At 42.7% G+C, this 18,062-nt stretch overlaps 1 protein-coding gene across 4 annotated transcripts in view; it reads right to left on the bottom strand.

Annotated features, from left to right (window-relative positions):
• PRPS2 (phosphoribosyl pyrophosphate synthetase 2) overlaps positions 1-18,062 on the bottom strand; it is a 52,316-nt gene that overhangs the window by 2,572 nt on the left and 31,682 nt on the right. For all 4 annotated transcript variants that reach the window (XM_070750666.1, XM_070750669.1, XM_070750667.1 and 1 more), the window contains 4 exons: positions 17,885-17,983; positions 13,975-14,099; positions 10,225-10,398; positions 8,911-9,070 (listed from right to left, as the gene is read on the bottom strand). In XM_070750666.1, coding sequence (XP_070606767.1) covers positions 8,911-9,070; positions 10,225-10,398; positions 13,975-14,099; positions 17,885-17,983 — 558 coding nt within the window. The remainder of the gene's footprint in view (positions 1-8,910; positions 9,071-10,224; positions 10,399-13,974; positions 14,100-17,884; positions 17,984-18,062) is intronic.

Here is an 18,062-nt window from a genome sequence, read left to right as displayed (position 1 = left end):
CTCTCTCCTTTTCTCTGTCCCTCTCTTTCTTTCTCTCTGTCCCTCTCTTTCTTTCTCTCTGTCCCTCTCTTTCTTTCTCTCTGTCCCTCTCTTTCTTTCTCTCTGTCCCTCTCTTTCTTTCTCTCTGTCCCTCTCTTTCTTTCTCTCTGTCCTTCTTTCTTTCTCTCTGTCCCTCTCTTTCTTTCTCTCTGTCCCTCTCTTTCTTTCTTTCTTTCTGTCCCTCTCTTTCTTTCTCTCTGTCCCTCTTTCTTTCTCTCTCTTATCTCTCCTTCTCTCACTCACTCTCTTTGTATCTCTCTCTTTCTCTCTCTCCTTCTCTATCTCTCCCTCTTTCTCTCTCCCCCTTTCTATCTCTCCTCTCCCTTTCTCTGTCCCTCTATTTCTTTCTCTCTGTTCTTCTCTTTCTTTCTCTCTGTCCCTTTCTTTCTCTGTCCCTCTCTTTCTTTCTCTCTGTCCCTCTTTCTTTCTTTCTGTCCCTCTCTTTCTTTCTCTCTGTCCCTCTTTCTTTCTCTCTCTTATCTCTCCTTCTCTCACTCACTCTCTTTGTATCTCTCTCTTTCTCTCTCTCCTTCTCTATCTCTCCCTCTTTCTCTCTCCCCCTTTCTATCTCTCCTCTTCCTTTCTCTCTCTTTCTTTCTCCCTTATTTTTTCTGTTTTTCTGCTGTGGGCGGTTTAGGGCCCCTCAAACCCCGACGACCTCGCCCCTGGATCCTGGCTGGGACAGGGCAGCTTCCTCTGACAGGCGCTGCGTGGGGCCGAGGGGGCTCAGCAGGAGGCGCAGCGGCGGGCGGAGGGAAGCGGGGACAGCGGCGTCCCTCCTGGCCTTGGCGGGCCGCCCGACCCTCCCCACCTCCTGCAAACGCGGCGGGCGGCGGGGGGAGAGTGAAGAGCCGGCTCCGGCGGGCGCGGGGCTTGGCTGGCTGGCTGGCGGGGGGGGGCGCTGGTGGTGTGAAGGGAGACCCTCCTCCGGGAGGGAGGGGGCCAGGCAGCAGCTAGCCAGCCGAGTTCGCAGCCAAACTTTGCACAGGCGGCGGCCGGCTGCGAGCGACTGGCTGGGTTTTGGGTCTTCGAGACCTCCCCGCCTCCTGAAGCGATTCCCGTAGCCTTCCCAAAGGCTGGAACCGCCAACGCTCCTCCGGTGCTGCTCCGCCTCCTAAACCTGCGGGGTGGAGGTGTCCCCTGGCCCAGCACTTCCGGAGGCCGAAAGGCACGGCTCTCTTCGGGGTTGGGAAGAGGAGAGGCGGCGACAGAGGCGGCGGTCTCCAGATGAGTACATCGCCGCCCCCCCCCTCTGCTCCAGCGCCTCCCCCCCCTCCCTGCCTGCATCTTCGCTCCATAAGACGTGGCTGATTTTTCATCCTACTTTGGGAGGAAAAAAACTGCGTCTTATGGAGCGAAAAATACGGTAATCAATTAGTAATAGCAATAGAAGAACCGTTGAACTTACCTGAACGGTCTTCTCGCTACATTGCAAGGAGAGTCCAACATGGGTTATTCTTCAGCCTTGCTGGAAGGGACTGAGTTAAAAATTAGCATAAATAATTGGTCCAACCCCCTTTGCTGCCCTTCCCCGGTCAGTCTTATAATAAAACAAAGTCATAGTGACAGTAAACCAAGAACTTTTATTAACCAAAGAAACGATTGAACCTTAAACAATTATAACCATTAACCCTGTGTCCCTGGGCCTAACAGCCGGGTGGGTTTGGACTCTCCTTGCAGTGCAGCGAGAAGGCCGTTCAGGTAAGTTCAACGGTTCTTCTCCACTTGCACTGCTACGGAGAGTCCAACATGGGATATACCCAAGCTCAACTAATTAGGGTGGGAGAAGGCTGGACCAGGGACGCAGTATGACTACACACTTCCTGAAGTACTCTGCGTCCGAAGGCCGCTTCAGTTGAAGCAAACTTATCTAAACGGTAATGTTTAATGAAGGTATTGGGGGCAGCCCAGGTTGCTGCCCGGCAAATGTCCTCAATCGGTGCCTGGGTCACCCAAGCTGCTGACGTGGCTGCACTCCTGGTTGAGTGAGCTGTGATGCCTCTCGGTATCGGCGTGGGACCTGACTTGTATGCTGTGATAATACAGGAGCGGATCCAACAACTGATGGTTTTTGATGAAACTCTATTCCCCATTGAAGCAGGAAAATATGAAACAAATAACGCCTCCGATTTTTGGAAAGTACTTGTTTTCCTTATGTAAATTTTGATGGCCTGTCTTACGTCCAGTTTATGCCATCTCAATTCTCGTGGATGGGATCCGTGGGTGCAAAAGTCTGGTAGGACAATGTCTTGTGATCTATGAAAAATGGTATTTATTTTGGGAAGGAAAGAAGGGTCTAGGCGTAAGATCACTCTGTCCGTATGGAAGATGCATAAGTCTGGTCTGACTGACAGGGCAGCCAGTTCGGAGACCCTTCTTGCTGACGTAATTGCCATTAGGAATGCTGTTTTGATTGACAGCAACCACAGCGGTATGTTGCGTAGAGGTTTGAAGGGAGGTCCTGTGAGGGCCTGCAACACCAGTGGCAAATCCCATGTTGGGAAGCGATGTATTGGTGGAGGCCTGATGTTTGCTGCACCTCTGATAAAGTCTCGAATCCATGGGTGTTTGGAAATTGGATGAGAAAAATCCCTTTTGAGAATAGTGGCTATGGCTGCCACCTGTCTGCGCAAGGTATTGGGCGCCAATCCCTTGTCCAGGCCTGATTGTAAGAATTCAAGGATCTGTATCACTGAGGGGGCCTGCGGGTCCCGACTCTGAGCTTTGCAAAAGTTACAGTATGCTCTCCAGGTTGCTTGATAGATTCTAGTTGTAGATGGACGCCGTGCTGCTTGGATGGTATTAATCACTCTATCTGGCACCAGTTCTCTTCTTAGTCTCTCCCCCTCAAGTGCCACACGGCAAGATTCCACCAGTGGGGTTCCGGGTGGTATACTGACCCGTGTCAGGGTGACTTTGTGGCGTGGGATCCTCCACGGTGAAGCAATGGATAGGTCCATCAGGTCCGCGAACCACGGACGTCTGGGCCAATATGGAGCTACCAGGAGTATCTCCGCTTGTTCCTTCAAAATTTTATGGACTACTCGCGGAATCAAGCACACAGGGGGGAAAGCGTAGAGCAGGCCCTCCGGCCAGGGGCAGGACAGTGCATTGATCTGCTCCGCTCCTGGTGTTGGGAAACGGGAGAAGAACCTGGGTAACTGATTGTTCAGGTGAGTAGCAAATAAGTCTACCTCCGGTGTCCCGTACTTGTGAATGATCTCCTGGAACAGGTTGACATCCAGACTCCACTCTGCCGGGTCGATAGTTGTCCGGCTGAGCCAATCCGCCTGGATGTTTGACGTGCCCGATATGTGTTCTGCTCTCAGGGATGCCAGATGTCGTTCTGCCCATCTGAAGAGGGAATGTGATTCCAGCATGAGGCAGCCTGATCTCGTGCCCCCTTGATGGTTGATGTGAGCCTTTGTTGCCACGTTGTCGGTGAGGATTAGCACATGCTGTCCCCTCACCTGAGATGCAAAATGCCGTAGCGCTAGGTGAGCCGCTCTTAGTTCCAGAAAGTTGATGTTTGGAGATGCGAGTTCCTCTGGACTCCACAGCCCCTGGGCTACTCCCGCACTGGAGTGAGCACCCCAGCCCAAGATGCTTGCGTCCGTTGTTATGGTTATCTCCTGCTATGACAGGAATGGTGATCCCTGCAGGAGGGCTGATGATGTCCACCATGGAAGTGACCGACGCACTTCGGATGGGATTGGCACTTGTCTTGAAGAGTGGCTGGTTTTGTTCCTTTGAAAAGGGAGAAGGAACCACTGTAGAGGTCTGGCATGTAGCCTGGCCCAGGGCACAATATCTATGCAAGATATGAAGACTCCCAGTAACTGGGATAAAACAGCCAGTGGTACTGTTCTTTTTTGCTGTACCTCTGTCACCAAGGTTCGCACCTTGGCCTGGCGTTCTGGTGACAGGAAAACCTTGCCTGCCGTGGTGTCTATGTGAGTGCCCAGGTGTGGTAAGTACCTGGTTGGGGTAAGATGGCTTTTTTGATAGTTGACTGAGAACCCAAGAGTTTCTAACGTCCTGATGGCTTCTGCCAGGTCGTGTCGTGCCCGGTTGGGGCTGCTGGATTGTATAATTATGTCGTCCAAATACGCCATGAGGCGTAAAGGACGAGTCCTGAGATCGGCGGTGAGTATGTCCAGTAATTTTGTGAATGTTCTGGAAGCTGAGGATAGACCAAAGGGCATGGCTTTGTATTGGAAATGCTTGTTTTCGAAGCAAAAGCGAAGATATCTCCTGTAATCCGGATGAACTGGGATATGCAGGTATGCCTCTTTGAGGTCTATTGACGTCAGCCAGTCCCGCTGACGGATTGCTGCTAGTATTGTCTTTAAAGAATGCATTTTGAATCTGCGGTATCTCACGTAAATGTTCAATTGTTTCAGATTGAGTATGAGGCGGCAACCCCCCGAGGCCTTGGGTACTATGAATACGATGGAGTAGTACCCCTGTCCCTCTTGATGAGTGGGGACCCTCTCGATGGCACCAATCTCCAATAGATGGTAAATTTCTCGGTGTAGGAGTTTGCACTTGTGAGTGTTGCGAAGAACCGGGCACTGCAAAAACCTGGGTGGAGGTTTCTGGACAAAGTCTATGCTGAGACCCCTGGCTATTGTTTTTATTGCCCAAGTGTCTGAAGAGATAGACTCCCAGGAGGCGGTGAAGTGTTGTAGCCGTCCTCCTATGGGGAAGGAGGGCACGGAGTCATTTGTTTCTGCGATAGCCTCCCCTGTTGGAGCCTCTGAACGCCTTCCTGGTTTGTTGAAACTGTCTGTTTCTGTCCCCGAAGTTACTCCTATCAGTTCTGTAGGAGGGCTGGGAGAAGGACCCCTGTGCGTACGACCTTCCGACCTGGGGTGAGGTGGAGGAAGGTTCCGCCCGAAAGGGTTGGCGTCTGGAGTAGGGTGTAGAGCGCCTGTCCTGACGTCTGTAAGTTCTGGGCAGGATTTTCTTTTTGTCTTTGTCCTCCACGAGGACCTTGTCGAGAGACTCACCGAACAGTTTGGTTCCGTCAAATGGTGCTGATGCCAGACGCCACTTGGATTCTGCATCCGCCTGCCATGAGCGGAGCCAGAGTAATCGGCGAGAGGATTGATTTGATGCTAAGGCCCGTGAAGAAAAACGTGATGCTGAGAGGGTGGCATCAACTGAGAATTCTGCAGCTGCCAACAATTTGTTTAAATCTTGTCTCAGGCGCCCATCCTCCGGACCTAATTTCGTGAGCATCTCCTGGAGCCACAAGACTGAGGCCCTGTTAAAGAATGAAGCCGCCGAAGCTGCTTTAAGTGCCCATGCCGTCATTTGATGAGATTTCTTGATTAGGCTCTCCGCCCTTCGATCCTCTGGTTTCAAGCAGTCCGCCATCTCAGAGGGAATGAGTGCATTGGACACCAGGGCCGCTATTGGAGCATCTATAGCTGGAAATTCAAGCAAGTTCTCCAGTTCTGGTTCAAAAGCGTAAAATTTTCGCTCTGAGGCTGTTGGGCCTAGGGCTCCCGCTGGGTGTTGCCATGGCCTCTTAATATTGTCCACAAATAACTGGGGAGCAGGTATGAGGTCTGCATCCCTTTGAGGCTCTGTCAGCACCCTGGTAGCAGGCTGGGGGGCAGCTGCTGGATCTGAAGACTTGTCAGGTGTGCCCAAGGCCACTGCCAGTCTTGCTTTATTAAGAATAACCCGAAAAATAGATGGCCTGAAGAGGCCTGCATAGGTTGGTGGTTCTGGGGGTGCACCTTCATCTTCAGATAAACCATCGTCTGGTTCTGATCCTGGGCCCCTAAAGCCAGCCTCCTCCTGTAATGAGTCATGTGCAGGGGATGCAGGGGCTGGAGCTGCCCATATGTTTCTATGCACAGATGGAGAAGGCTAAGGAGGTGCAGGGGGAGGAACAGTTGTGGCATACTGCTGAACCCCTGCTGCTATGCCATGCGAATATGCAGAGGCAATCATGTCCTGCAGGGCCGGGGGTATGCGTTGCCAGGTATCTGGGGAGGAACGTAGTCCTGCTGCCGTTGGGGTGAAGGTGGCTGATGGCAGTGGTTGTGGTGCCATGTGCCACGAAGCAGAAGGTATGGCAAATTCAGATCTTGGTGCCTCTGTCACCTGTGTTGGGCCCCCAAACCTATCCAGTGACCAGTCCTTGTCTGTTGCCGCCCCCATCCCCTCCGGGAGTCTCGGGGGGGTAGCACTTATGATTGCCCTGAAATTCTGACTTGGAGCTGTTGTTGCGTGAGGTTGAGGCCCTGTTGCCTGTTTTTTGCTTCTAACTGGTCCTCCAATGCCTTTATCCGTCTCTCTGCCTCTTTTAGAGCAGATGAGGATTGTGTACCTTTGGATTTGCTCTTGCAGGAATGCGTTTTTTCTTTAGCCTTTATGGCAGGGGGTCTGTTGTTCCTTGTTGAGGGACCTCAGCCATCGTTTTTGCAAAGTACTTTCCCCCCGAAATTAGCAGCTATGCTTTCTCGGCAAGCTGACTCACCAAAATGGCCATCGTAATATTCGCCCCGCCCTTTCCTGTTAAGAAACAGGATGTCTGGGCTATGCTCGGCTCTTAATGGTGCTCTGGGGTGCCAATCACACCCTTCAAAATGGCGGGCAGAAGTTAAGGCTTGAGAGGATACACAAAATGGCGGCGCCCAGTGTAAGTCGCCATGCTGGCTTTTGCCGAGGCTTTTTCTCTTTTGCCTTCATCGGCTGTATTGGGGCCGTCCGATTCGCGACCTTTTCGGCGTGAATGCCTCGTTGTTGGGTCGCTTGTAATCTCCTCTCTCTCTTCGCCTCGGCGAATAGCAAGATTTCGGGTGAGCTGACTCTGTTCTCTGCTTCCTCTGCCGATCCGGTCAGCCACGATGGTCGCCCTGATCGGGGTATGGCCACGCAGGCCGGGGACCCCTTCCTCTGGCGACTCCCGGTCCTTGGAGCAGTACCCGCGCAGGGAAGAGGCTCCGACCTGGGAATAACGTTGCAGGCAATACTCCTCAGAGCAGGGACCCGATCCATTGACAGTAAGTGGAAATCCATGTACCTGTAAAGTAAAGAAAGAGAAAAAAAAACCCCACCATGTTAAAAGCAATAAATTTAATCAACTAATCTAAAAGACTACGCAGAGTCCTAGGAGAAAAACTCATGTGTCCCTTCACTATGACTGAGTTTTTTAGACTGACCCGGGAAGGGCAGCAAAGGGGGTTGGACCAATTATTTATGCTAATTTTTAACTCAGTCCATTCCAGCAAGGCTGAAGAATAACCCATGTTGGACTCTCCGTAGCAGTGCAAGTGGAGAACGTAGACTTATATACTGCTTCTAAAGGCCGAACAGGAGTCATCAGAATTAACCTGCAGTATTACATTCTAACCATTTCGCTGCCATGGCTCTTAATTACAGTGTTCTTTTCCACCCTGTCCAAGGAGTAGAACATATTGTTTTTCAGTGGTTCTCCTTCCTCCGAGACAGTTCCCAGTTAAAATTGGTAGCTGGGAACAGCATAATAACCCTTGCTTTGTGTTCTCCCAAAGAACTGCATTCTCCCCATTTTTATTCAATTTTTTAAATATATATTTTTAATTTTTCTCCACATACAACTTCATGTACCTTCAATACAATTTAATATGCATATATCATTTTTCAAGTACAATAAACTAGATCGCATTCCAACTTGGCTTTATATTGTTTCATCTCTATTCATGAAGGACCTATTAATTGTAGTGATTTATCATATTTAGTTCTTGAAATGATGGTACTTCCCCAAACAGAATTTGTTTGTAATTTGGAGCCACCTGGACTCCTGTGCAACAAGCAGACGAAAGCTTTTCTAAGTGGGCGTTCATATAAAATCATTGTGTGTGTCCCTTCCTGGATCAGGATGCCTTGTTTGGTCACCTCTCATCTGGATTCCTGCAATGTTCACTACAAAGGGCTACCCTTGAAGATCATTCAGAAGCTATAATTGATCTGAAATTCAACTCCATGAATAATTATGAGCATTTAAATCTTTATCCATCACTGCTCCAATGCAATGATTACTAATGAGCTGCCTGGTAGAATTCAAGGTACTATTTGTCACTTCATGTGTCTTCTGAGAATCAAACGTCAAAGCTAGAAACAAGTTTACAGAGAAATAAACATTTAACTTGCATGTGCCTGTACTAGCATTTATAAAATATGTACTGTAGGCAGAAAACATCTTTCAATGCAAACTTATTAATGTGAAAACTGTCTTTAACAAAGACGAAAAAAATGCATTAATGTAATCATCCAGCCAAACCACCAGAGGGCAGTAAACTGACTCCAAAAATAATGTTTCTTAATTTTTTTTATTTCACTGAACTAACCTTTGTCCTTAATTTTTTAAGGCAAACTTCATTATGGAAGTTGGTAGTGTATCTATTAACCTCCCTATAACCTTGCTTCCAAAGAGAAACAGGAGAGCAGGAGATTGATCTACTCTAGTCCCCCATGATTATAACACCATTAGGTTTTCACTATTAACAGAAGGTGGCTAAATTTTAAACAGGATATAAACATTTCTGGAAAATATTTCCAGTGCCGTATCTGTGCAAAGTCATTTAGTTTGCTTTGCTTGGCAATTTTTTTATTGCATACCACTTCAAAATACTGTATTTTTAAAATGTGCTTCTGCCACCATGCTAACAAAAGTGGGCTTCAATTTGTAATTCCTATTGTTCTAGGTAAAAGCTACAGAAAGTATGTGGGTCACATCTTCTTGTTTTGGTCTATCGTAGCATAGCCTAACATCAATATATACAATTCCCAGTCAATAATTTTCTCCTTTGTACTGTGAAATTCAAATAAAAACTGCACACCAGATAGATATTAAAAGAATATGAAAAGTACCTGGATCTTAGGACAGTGTTTCATTTTCTCCTCCTGTGGGATTGTATTAGTTACAACAACAGCTTCAAATGCCGCATTATTGATCCGAGAAATAGCAGGGCCAGAAAAGATCCCGTGAGTGAGAATTGCATAAACTTTAGTTGCACCTGCAGAAACCAGCCTGTCAAACACATAAGATAGGGAAAAGTATTTATACAAACACCAGCCAATGATATATTAGATTTGAGGCAAATCTAAATATCCCTAATATTAAAAAAAATTAACATAGTAAAAGACATGCCTGCTTTTTTTCCCTAGCTGATAAAAGAACCAGATGGAACATTCCTTTAGATGTTTGGGAAGGCTTCCTGTTGTTATACTGTATTTTGCCATTATTATGACACATTACACTTCTGTGGCATGCCATACATGTTTAAGTGAACATTAAAATTATCACAGTAATAATATAAAACAAAATGAAGATTATCCCTTAATAAACCAAGTTGCTAAGATACTCTCCTTTTACATTTTGTTCTTGTATATGGAGCCTTCTTGAACTGTGTTTTCTATATTGGAGCATCTTCAGAGTCACTAGATAGTCTCAATATACTTTATGAAAATAATTTCCATAGATAGTCCTCGACATACAGAAGTTCATTTAGTGACCATTCAAAGTTACAACGGCATTGCAAAAAGTGACCGTTTTTCATACTTATTAATGTTGCAGCATCCCTCTGGTGACATGATCAAAATTCAGATGCTTGGCAACTGTTTTATACTTATGACAGTTGTAGTGTCCTGGAGTCATGTCATCACCTTTTGTGACCTTCTGACAAGCAAGCAAAGTCAATGGGGAAGCCAGATTCATTTAATAACCACGTTAACTAACTTAACTGTAATGATTCATTTAACAACTGTAGCAAGAAAGGTTGTAAAATGGGGCAAGACTCACTTAACAAATGTCTCATTTAGCAACATAAATTACGGACTTAATTGTGGCTGTAACTTGAGGACTATCTGTATATGTGCAGTGCAAAGGTATGAGGACTCTATACAGTGAAAGTCCATTATATTACTTGATTAAGTCAAACTTTATTTTCATTTTCGAAAATTCAATTTTACAAAGATGAGATAATTATTTTGTCCTTAGGAAGTTTCTTAACTTTTGATGAACGGAAGAAAAATAAAAGAAAAAAGAAAATCTAAAATTCTGTGCATGCACGATTCACATTTCTTAAATTAGAACTCATTGTTCCTTTACAAGAAACTCTTTCAGTACCTTTTGCCTAATATCTTAACCCCAAAATCATACTATATTCCTCAGGATTTACTTACTTGTCAGCTGCATGACAGATTGTGCCACATGTGTCTGCCATATCATCCACAAGAATTGCTACACGATCAGTCACATCCCCAACCAAGACCATTCGGTCCACTTCATTGGCTTTCTTTCTTTCTTTGTGAATCAGGGCAAACTCCACATTAAGCCTGTCTGCAATTGAAGTGACCCTATTGTGTGTTAAGAGAGAACAAATAGTTTTAAATACTGCATGCAACCAATGTTTGAAAGGAATCCTAGACTTTTTTATATCCTTTATATACTGTATTAAATTCCTAATAAGTGTGCTTATATCTCAGTTATTTATTTAGTCCCATTAATACATCAAAATAAATTATCTAACATTAAAAACTTACAACCTGAGAACAAATCAATTATTTTATGACTGCTAAAAATCGGTAAATAAATCACTAGATATTTTAAAGTTAAGATCTTCAACTTTAAGTGCGTCTGAAACAAATATACAGTGGTACCTCGAGATACGAGTTTAATTCGTTCCGGACCTGGGCTCTTAAGTCGAGCAGCTCTTATCGCGAACAACTTTTCCCCATAGGAATTAATGTAAATAATTTTAATTGGTTCCAGCCCTCAAAAAACTCACAAAGTTAGTCTAAATTATGCAGAAAGACATGTTTTTAATGAAGAAATGTACATGTACATATAAATGAATAATGAAGTTTCTTTCACTTAACTTGTAAACTTTCTTAAACTTTTAAATTTACATATGTTCAACTTCTCTGCCACCCAATCCTGTAGGACAGAGGTCCCCAACCCTTTTTGCACCAGGGACCGGCTTTAAGCGATCAAGAGAGGAATGGGTGAATGAATGGATGGAGGGTGGGAAGGAAGGAAGGAAAGAGGGAAGGGACAGGAACAGAGGAAGGAAGCAAGGAAACTTATGAAAGGGGAGAGTAAGAGAGGAATGAGTGAAGGGAGGGAGGGAGGGAAGAAGGTGGGAAGGAGAAAGAAAAGAAGAAATAGAGGAAGGGAAGGTAAAAGAGAGAAAGAAAAAGAGCAAGAAAGAAAGCTGCAAGCACCCCCCCGAGCCCCCCAGGCCGGCTGCAACCTTTTAAAACACGCGCGCCGCTTCGCAGCTGTCTCCTGAAGCCGAACGCGGAAGTTAGCGTTTGGCTTCAGGAGACAGCTCCTTGGCGCTTGTATCTCGAATTTGGGCTTGTAAGTAGAACAAAAATATCTCTCCCCTCCCAGCTCTTATCTCGAGTTGCTCTTAAGTAGAGCAGCTCTTATGTCGGGGTTCCACTGTATTGTGTTTGGGTGTATATGATTATTCATATACACAAAAATTAAGAGGGACCTCTGGTGGTCCAAACAAAATGTACTAAGAGATACTAAGTATGTGCGAATGTGTGTATCAGAGGTACGATTCAGCAGATTCTGACCAGTTCTGGACAAATGGTAGCAGAAATTTTGAGTATTTCGGAGAAACTCTGACTGGTCCCGCCCGCATTTATTCTCTGCCTCCAAAGTCCCAGCTGATCAGGAGGAAATGGATAACAGTAACCTTCCCCTGGAGTGGTGTGAGAATGGAGATTTTACAGTATTCTTCCCTGCTAAGCCCACCAAGCCACGCTATGCCCACAGAACCGGCAGTAAAAAAAAATTGGAATCTCACCACATGCATGTATGTATGTATGTATGTATGTATGTATGTATGTATGTACATACGTATCATATGTACTGACTATTTGTCTATCTATGTCTATCTATATATCTCTGTGTCTGTCTGTCTACCTGTGATGTGTATCTACTTATGGATAAAATCTAAGATGGACACACTATCTACAGTAGGCTTTCGATGTATCAACGACATTTCCTGAGACACAGTGTACAGGCAATCTGTAGTTTTCATATGATTACATGTAGACAATGGGCTAATATTTCTTATTGATTTATGTTCTTGAATCATGACTGTTCATTTAAGTAGTCATAGCAAGATGTACAAACTTGGCATAAATACATATAGGTAGTCTAAAACTTAAAGACAATTGAGCCCAAATTTCTGTTGCTAAGTAAGAATGAAATGAGTTTTGCTCAATTTTATGACTTTTCTTATCAATTGTTAAATGAATCACTGCAGATGTAAAGTTTGTACAGAGCTATTAAGTGTATCTGGATTCTCCATTTACTTTGTCAGAAGGTTGCAAAGGAATCAAATATGATCCTGGGACACTAGAGCTGTCATAAATAAGCATCTGAATGTTGATCAAATGATCATGAGATGCTGCAGTGGTCATAAGTCACTTTTTTCTGTGTTGTTGTAACTTTGGTCACTAAATGAACAGTTGTAAAACAAGGACTACCTTTGTATACATATGTATCTCCATCCTAAATTGTCATGCATGAACCTGATTGGAAAAACTGGTCATTTATGTGAGTGTTGGACATTTTAAAAAGAATTATTGCTGCCATCTACAAATCTGATTTATGTCCATGAGTAATATTATATAAGTTTGCTACTTCAGTCTGACCCTCTCCTTTTATCCACTATAGCAAATTTAGTATAAAATGGACAATCTTGATTTAAAAATCCAACATTAGGAAGCATATAATTCCAAGGAGAAGAACCTTTATACTTTTGTATTACAAAAGATTTCCATTTTGAAACAACTTTTCTGATTTTACCAGAAGTGATTGGTTTCACCTGGAACACTGCTGGCAGAGTCAGAATGATTTAATTTTGAACTTCGAATGTTCTACTTAGACAGAAATAGGAATGCTTTTGTAAGAAAGAAGCTCTTAACCTTTTGGAACAAAAATGAACAGAGGGAGTGCCAACTTTATCAAAGGTATCAAGTTCCAGAGTTAAATCTACCATTAAAAATACCTTTGGCATTATGTATTAGAAAGAGAGTATTACATTATTATTACTGATTTCAGTAACAAATTGAAAATTAAGACGTCAACTAATCTGTATAGCTTAAAGTTTTCCAAAGTTGCAAGTCATGTGGCTCAAAATTGCTTCTTGACACATGAAGCAAAAGCGACGTATACTATGCAACCCGCTGGCTTCCAGGACCAAAAGGTTCTTTGAAATGCATAAGGATATCAATGTGGCATTTACAGTATATGCAACTCTTTAAACTAGCTTTCCCTAACCTTTTCAGGTGATGGATTGCGGGGAGGAAGTGGGAGGGGGGCAAGTGTGAGCACTCATTGCTTGTGAGTGGCCCTGTGACACCCACACAAGTGGGGCTATGCGTGTACAGAAGCACGCACAGCAGCTGGCAACTTGTGGCTTGGTTGTGAATAGGCCACAGCCCAGCAGTGGGACATGGCCCACAGCTTGGGTACCCCTGCTTTAAACTACACATTTTTTTTCTGTGATTGTGCTGCAATCATCAAAGGCAGAAACAAAATAGGATATAGCCATTTTAGGTGCAACAGAGAAGTGTCAGATGAGCAAGCGCTTAGACTTACATACTGCTTTCCAATGCATTACATATCTAATCTGTTTATAGAGTCAGTATAATGTCCTCTACAATTTGGATCATTTTACCAACCTCAGAAGGATGGAATGCTGAGGCAACCTAGAGCAGGTGAGAACTGAACTGCAGGCAGTCGGCAGAATTAGCCTGCCATACTACAACCACTGTGCCACTACAGCTCTTATACCCAGAACCGTATCAAATATGGTTTGTTTGCTACAACTTAATCAAACATTGAATGCCAAAGTATTCTTTCTTTTTTAGAATGAATGATTATAAGTACACAATAACTGCTGTGACCTTTTTGCTCCACCTGCATCAGGAGACACAATGACGCAGTTTCTCCAGTCTACAATATTTTCTTTGATCCATTGTAACACAGCTGGTTCTGCATACAGGTTGTCCACAGGGATATCAAAGAAGCCCTGGATATTATAAGAAAAAAAACAGTTGTGTATTGAATTATGTGAACAGCTGTCTTTATCTGGCCTGTTTAAAAAACACAGCAGTAGACAGAGGCAATAATATACAGTTTTCTGTGCTGTTTTCTAGGCAACATGCAGGGCAAATTGCTTTTATTTAAGCCTTAAAAAAACTGTTCAGACTTTATTCTATATTGTAGTCTTATTTTGGCATATATTTTAATTATATTTTATTCTAAAATAAAGCAAAAAACTAAAAGAAAGAAAGCAAGAAAAAGTGACGCCTTCTTACTTTTTTCAGTGCACTAAAATAGAACCTCAAACTTGTTTTACTGTGCATTTTCATGTTTCAACCTATTTCTATAATAAAATCATTATAATAATTAAAACTTAAAGACCAAGTTTTGATTATGATGATGATCATTTCATTATATCTTAATCATTTAATTTTTTTTCCATTTTGAGCAAAATGTCCAGAAGCAGTCTCAAATAAAACAAAACTAGTTAAATTCTTTTCTGTAATTAAAACAGTCAATTTCTCTATTTTTACTATCTCCATCACCTTTACCATCCACTCTTCTGTGGTGGGAATTAATGTGCCTTTCCATCTTTGTGCACTATAGGTTTAGGTTTCTTTTAAAGAGAATATTTATAAAACAATGTATCATTGGTACATATCACCCGAAAAATAGTCTAGAATGCATGAAGATTTTTCAAATGTATGCTGGGAATGTCACCAACAAGGGAAACTTCATCATGCATATTAGACATATAAAAGAAGACAGAAAATTCTAGACCAGTGATGGCAAACCTATGGCACAGGTGCCACAGGTGGCACACAGAGCCATATCTGCTGGCATGCGAGCCATTGCCCTAGCTCAGCTCCAACGTACATGTATGATTTTTGGCTCACACAGAGGCTCTGGGAGGGTATTTTTGGCTTCCAGAGAGACTCCGGGGAATAGGAGAGGGTGTTTTTACCCTCCCCCAGCTACAGGGAAGCCTTTGGAGTCTGGGGAGGGCGAAACACGAGCCTACTGGGCCATCAGAAGTTGGGAAACAAGCCATTTTCAGCCTCCGGAGGGTCTCCGGGGAGCAGGAGAAGCTATTTTTGCCCTACTCAGGCATTGATTTATGGGTGTGGGCACTCACACATGCGTGATAGCACATGCCCACACTCTTTCGGCTCTTCTAAACTCCATTATAGATAATAGAGAAGATTGTAAAGATTTCATATACAATTCAAACCAGAGATTTTTGTGGCAAGGGGAATGGATAAGCCGCTGGATATGAATCTTTGTTTTTAAATATGACAAGTATAGTGAGACTATTATATGCATAAAGGTGAGAAGATTTGACTTGACCACAATGAAGGAATGAATAGTAACAATGATGGGACTTGCTCAGATGGACAAAGTGACTGCTTTAAAGAAACGATATTGTCTAAATTTGATATTGGAAAATTCTTGATAAAGTTATATGGTTTTGATTAGAACAAAATAACATTATACATAAATGTAAACGGTGGTAGGAAAGAAAGTAATTTATATTTATAACTGCTATAAAAGAAAATTGGGAGTAGAGGCAGTCGATGATTAATGACCATGCGAGCCCAATATTTCTGTTGTTAAGTAAGACATTTACTAAGTGACTTTTGCCTCATTTTACAATATTTCTTGCCACAGTTAAATGAATCACTATAGTTGATAAATTAATAATATGGTTGTTTCGGGAAACTGGCTTCCCCATTGACTTTGCTTGTAAGAAGGCCATGAAAAATTATCACATGGCCTTGAGATGCAACAATAGTCATGACTATGAACCAGCTGCCAAGCATCTGAATTCTGATCATATGATCATGGAGATGCTGCAAAGATCGTAACTATAAAAAAGTGTCACAAGTCACATTTTTCAGTGCCCTTGTAACTTTGAAGGTCAGTAAATGAACTGTTGTGAGTTGGGGACTACCTGTAACTTCTTTATAATCTTTTTTCTTTGATTTTGCATTTGGGTTTTTTTTCCATTCTAAATATTAGTTTCTGTAGGTTTTTATTCTGTTTCAAAATTCGAATATAGTTTATTATCAAAAAAGCTTTTAGACATATGTAGAAAGGTGGGCTAAATCACTGCTATAATGTATTTATGACCTAAATGTAACCTCTAATTAGCAGACAAATTCTCCAGAGATACACATTACAATGCTAAAGGCCTAAAAGGAAATACCAATTTACTGATACTAAGTGCTGACTTATAATTTATTTATTTATTATTTATTTGTTAGAATTATAGGCCACTCTTCTCCTCATGGACTCATGGCAGCTCACAAGAATAAAAATAGATACACCATACTTTTTGGTGTATAAGACGCACCTTTTCCCTCCCTAAAAGAGGCTGATAATTTGGGTACATCTTATACCCTGAATGTAGCTTTTTTTCGCAGCCCATCTAGCTGCTAACGATCTTCCCAACTCTTACCTTGCTGGCTCTTTCATTGTTTCTCTGTGTGAAGAATGTTTTCCAAGCCCTAAGCCTTTGCAGGGTTTTTTTTTCATTAGTCTGTTTCTTTCCAGGTGTTAATGATATTCCCAATTCTTATTGGCCTGGAAGCTCTTTCATTGCTACTGTCTCAGAATAAAGGTTTTTTTAAGCCCTTAAACATGGGAGAAAATAATGTGCTGAAGCTGATCAGACTAAGGATGCTAGCCAGATGAATACCTGGTAAGCAGATTCTTTTCCCTATTTTCCTCCTCAAAAACTAAGGTACGTCTTATACTCCGGCACGTCTTATTAAAAACCCAATAAAAACAGACAATCATTCCCTTTTCATACAAGTGGCCGGAGCAAAGCTTTTGATCACAGTCCCTAGGACTACCGGCATAGATGTGTTTTTTAATGCCTTTCAAAAGGCAAGGAGAGTAGGGGTGGGGTGGATCTCTAGTGGAGTTGGTTCCAGCCTGAGCTAAAAGATTTTATAAGTGGCTCTGCTTTGTAACTGTTTATTCTGCAGGGCTATTTTGCAACTTGGCTCCTTTTTAAAATATTATGTTTTTAAACATAATATTCCTTTTCTTCTATCCTGCATTTTATGGACCATCCAGCTTGTCCACAGAATGGTCCACACAACAGTAATTTACTTTACACATTCCCTAAATTCTTGGGAGATAATAATAATAATAATAATAATAATAATAATAATAATAATAATAATATCCTTATCAACGGCAACATTTGCAGAATAAAGGACTATGGGAGCCAGATAAAGGAGTTCAGAGAGTGTGCAGCATGGTTCCAGATGAGATTATGCAAGCAAAAAAAAAGATTTCTAATTTAATTTGCTGGCTCTACATTTGCCTGGAATGCATTTTTCAAAAATTTTCTGAAATTCATGTTTTTCAATTGTTGGATTGTTGACTTGACACTTCTCCACCATTCACATGCTGATTCTCAGGTGAATACATTTCCAGCCTGACAGTTTTACCTGAATTGTATGAAAGGTCTATAATCTTTTTGTACTTCTTCTTTAGTTATTCTAATATTTATCTTGTTCCAGTTATTTCTTTTAAAGTGTAATTTAAAGGACACCATATAAATATTGAACTTATTTTGGTTCTGATCAGTAGTTTCCTAAAATCCAATTTTGTTGTTGATAAAAATGTTAATGTCCTGCAGTGCTAAATGTCTTCTTTCTACAATCTTTGTGGTATATAATATAACACTAAAACTACACAGAGATGCCCATGAAGTCACCAGGAGGTACATCTATACAGCTGCTGTTTGTCTCTGATTACCTGGATCTGGGAAGCATGCAAATCCATGGTGATAATGTGGTCTGCTCCAGCAACTGATAACATGTTGGCAACAAGTTTTGCAGAAATGGGTGCCCTGCTCTGAAGAAACAAAATTTGGATTTTATGAACTTTGAAAATAATTCTTAAAAGGCTACATTTATTGCTACACATTATTTTT

Source organism: Erythrolamprus reginae, chromosome 4, assembly GCF_031021105.1.
Source record: "Erythrolamprus reginae isolate rEryReg1 chromosome 4, rEryReg1.hap1, whole genome shotgun sequence".
Lineage (NCBI taxonomy): Eukaryota > Metazoa > Chordata > Lepidosauria > Squamata > Dipsadidae > Erythrolamprus > Erythrolamprus reginae.
The sequence above is the reverse complement of the archived record's forward strand: the minus strand, read 5'-3'. Positions and strand labels throughout refer to the sequence as shown.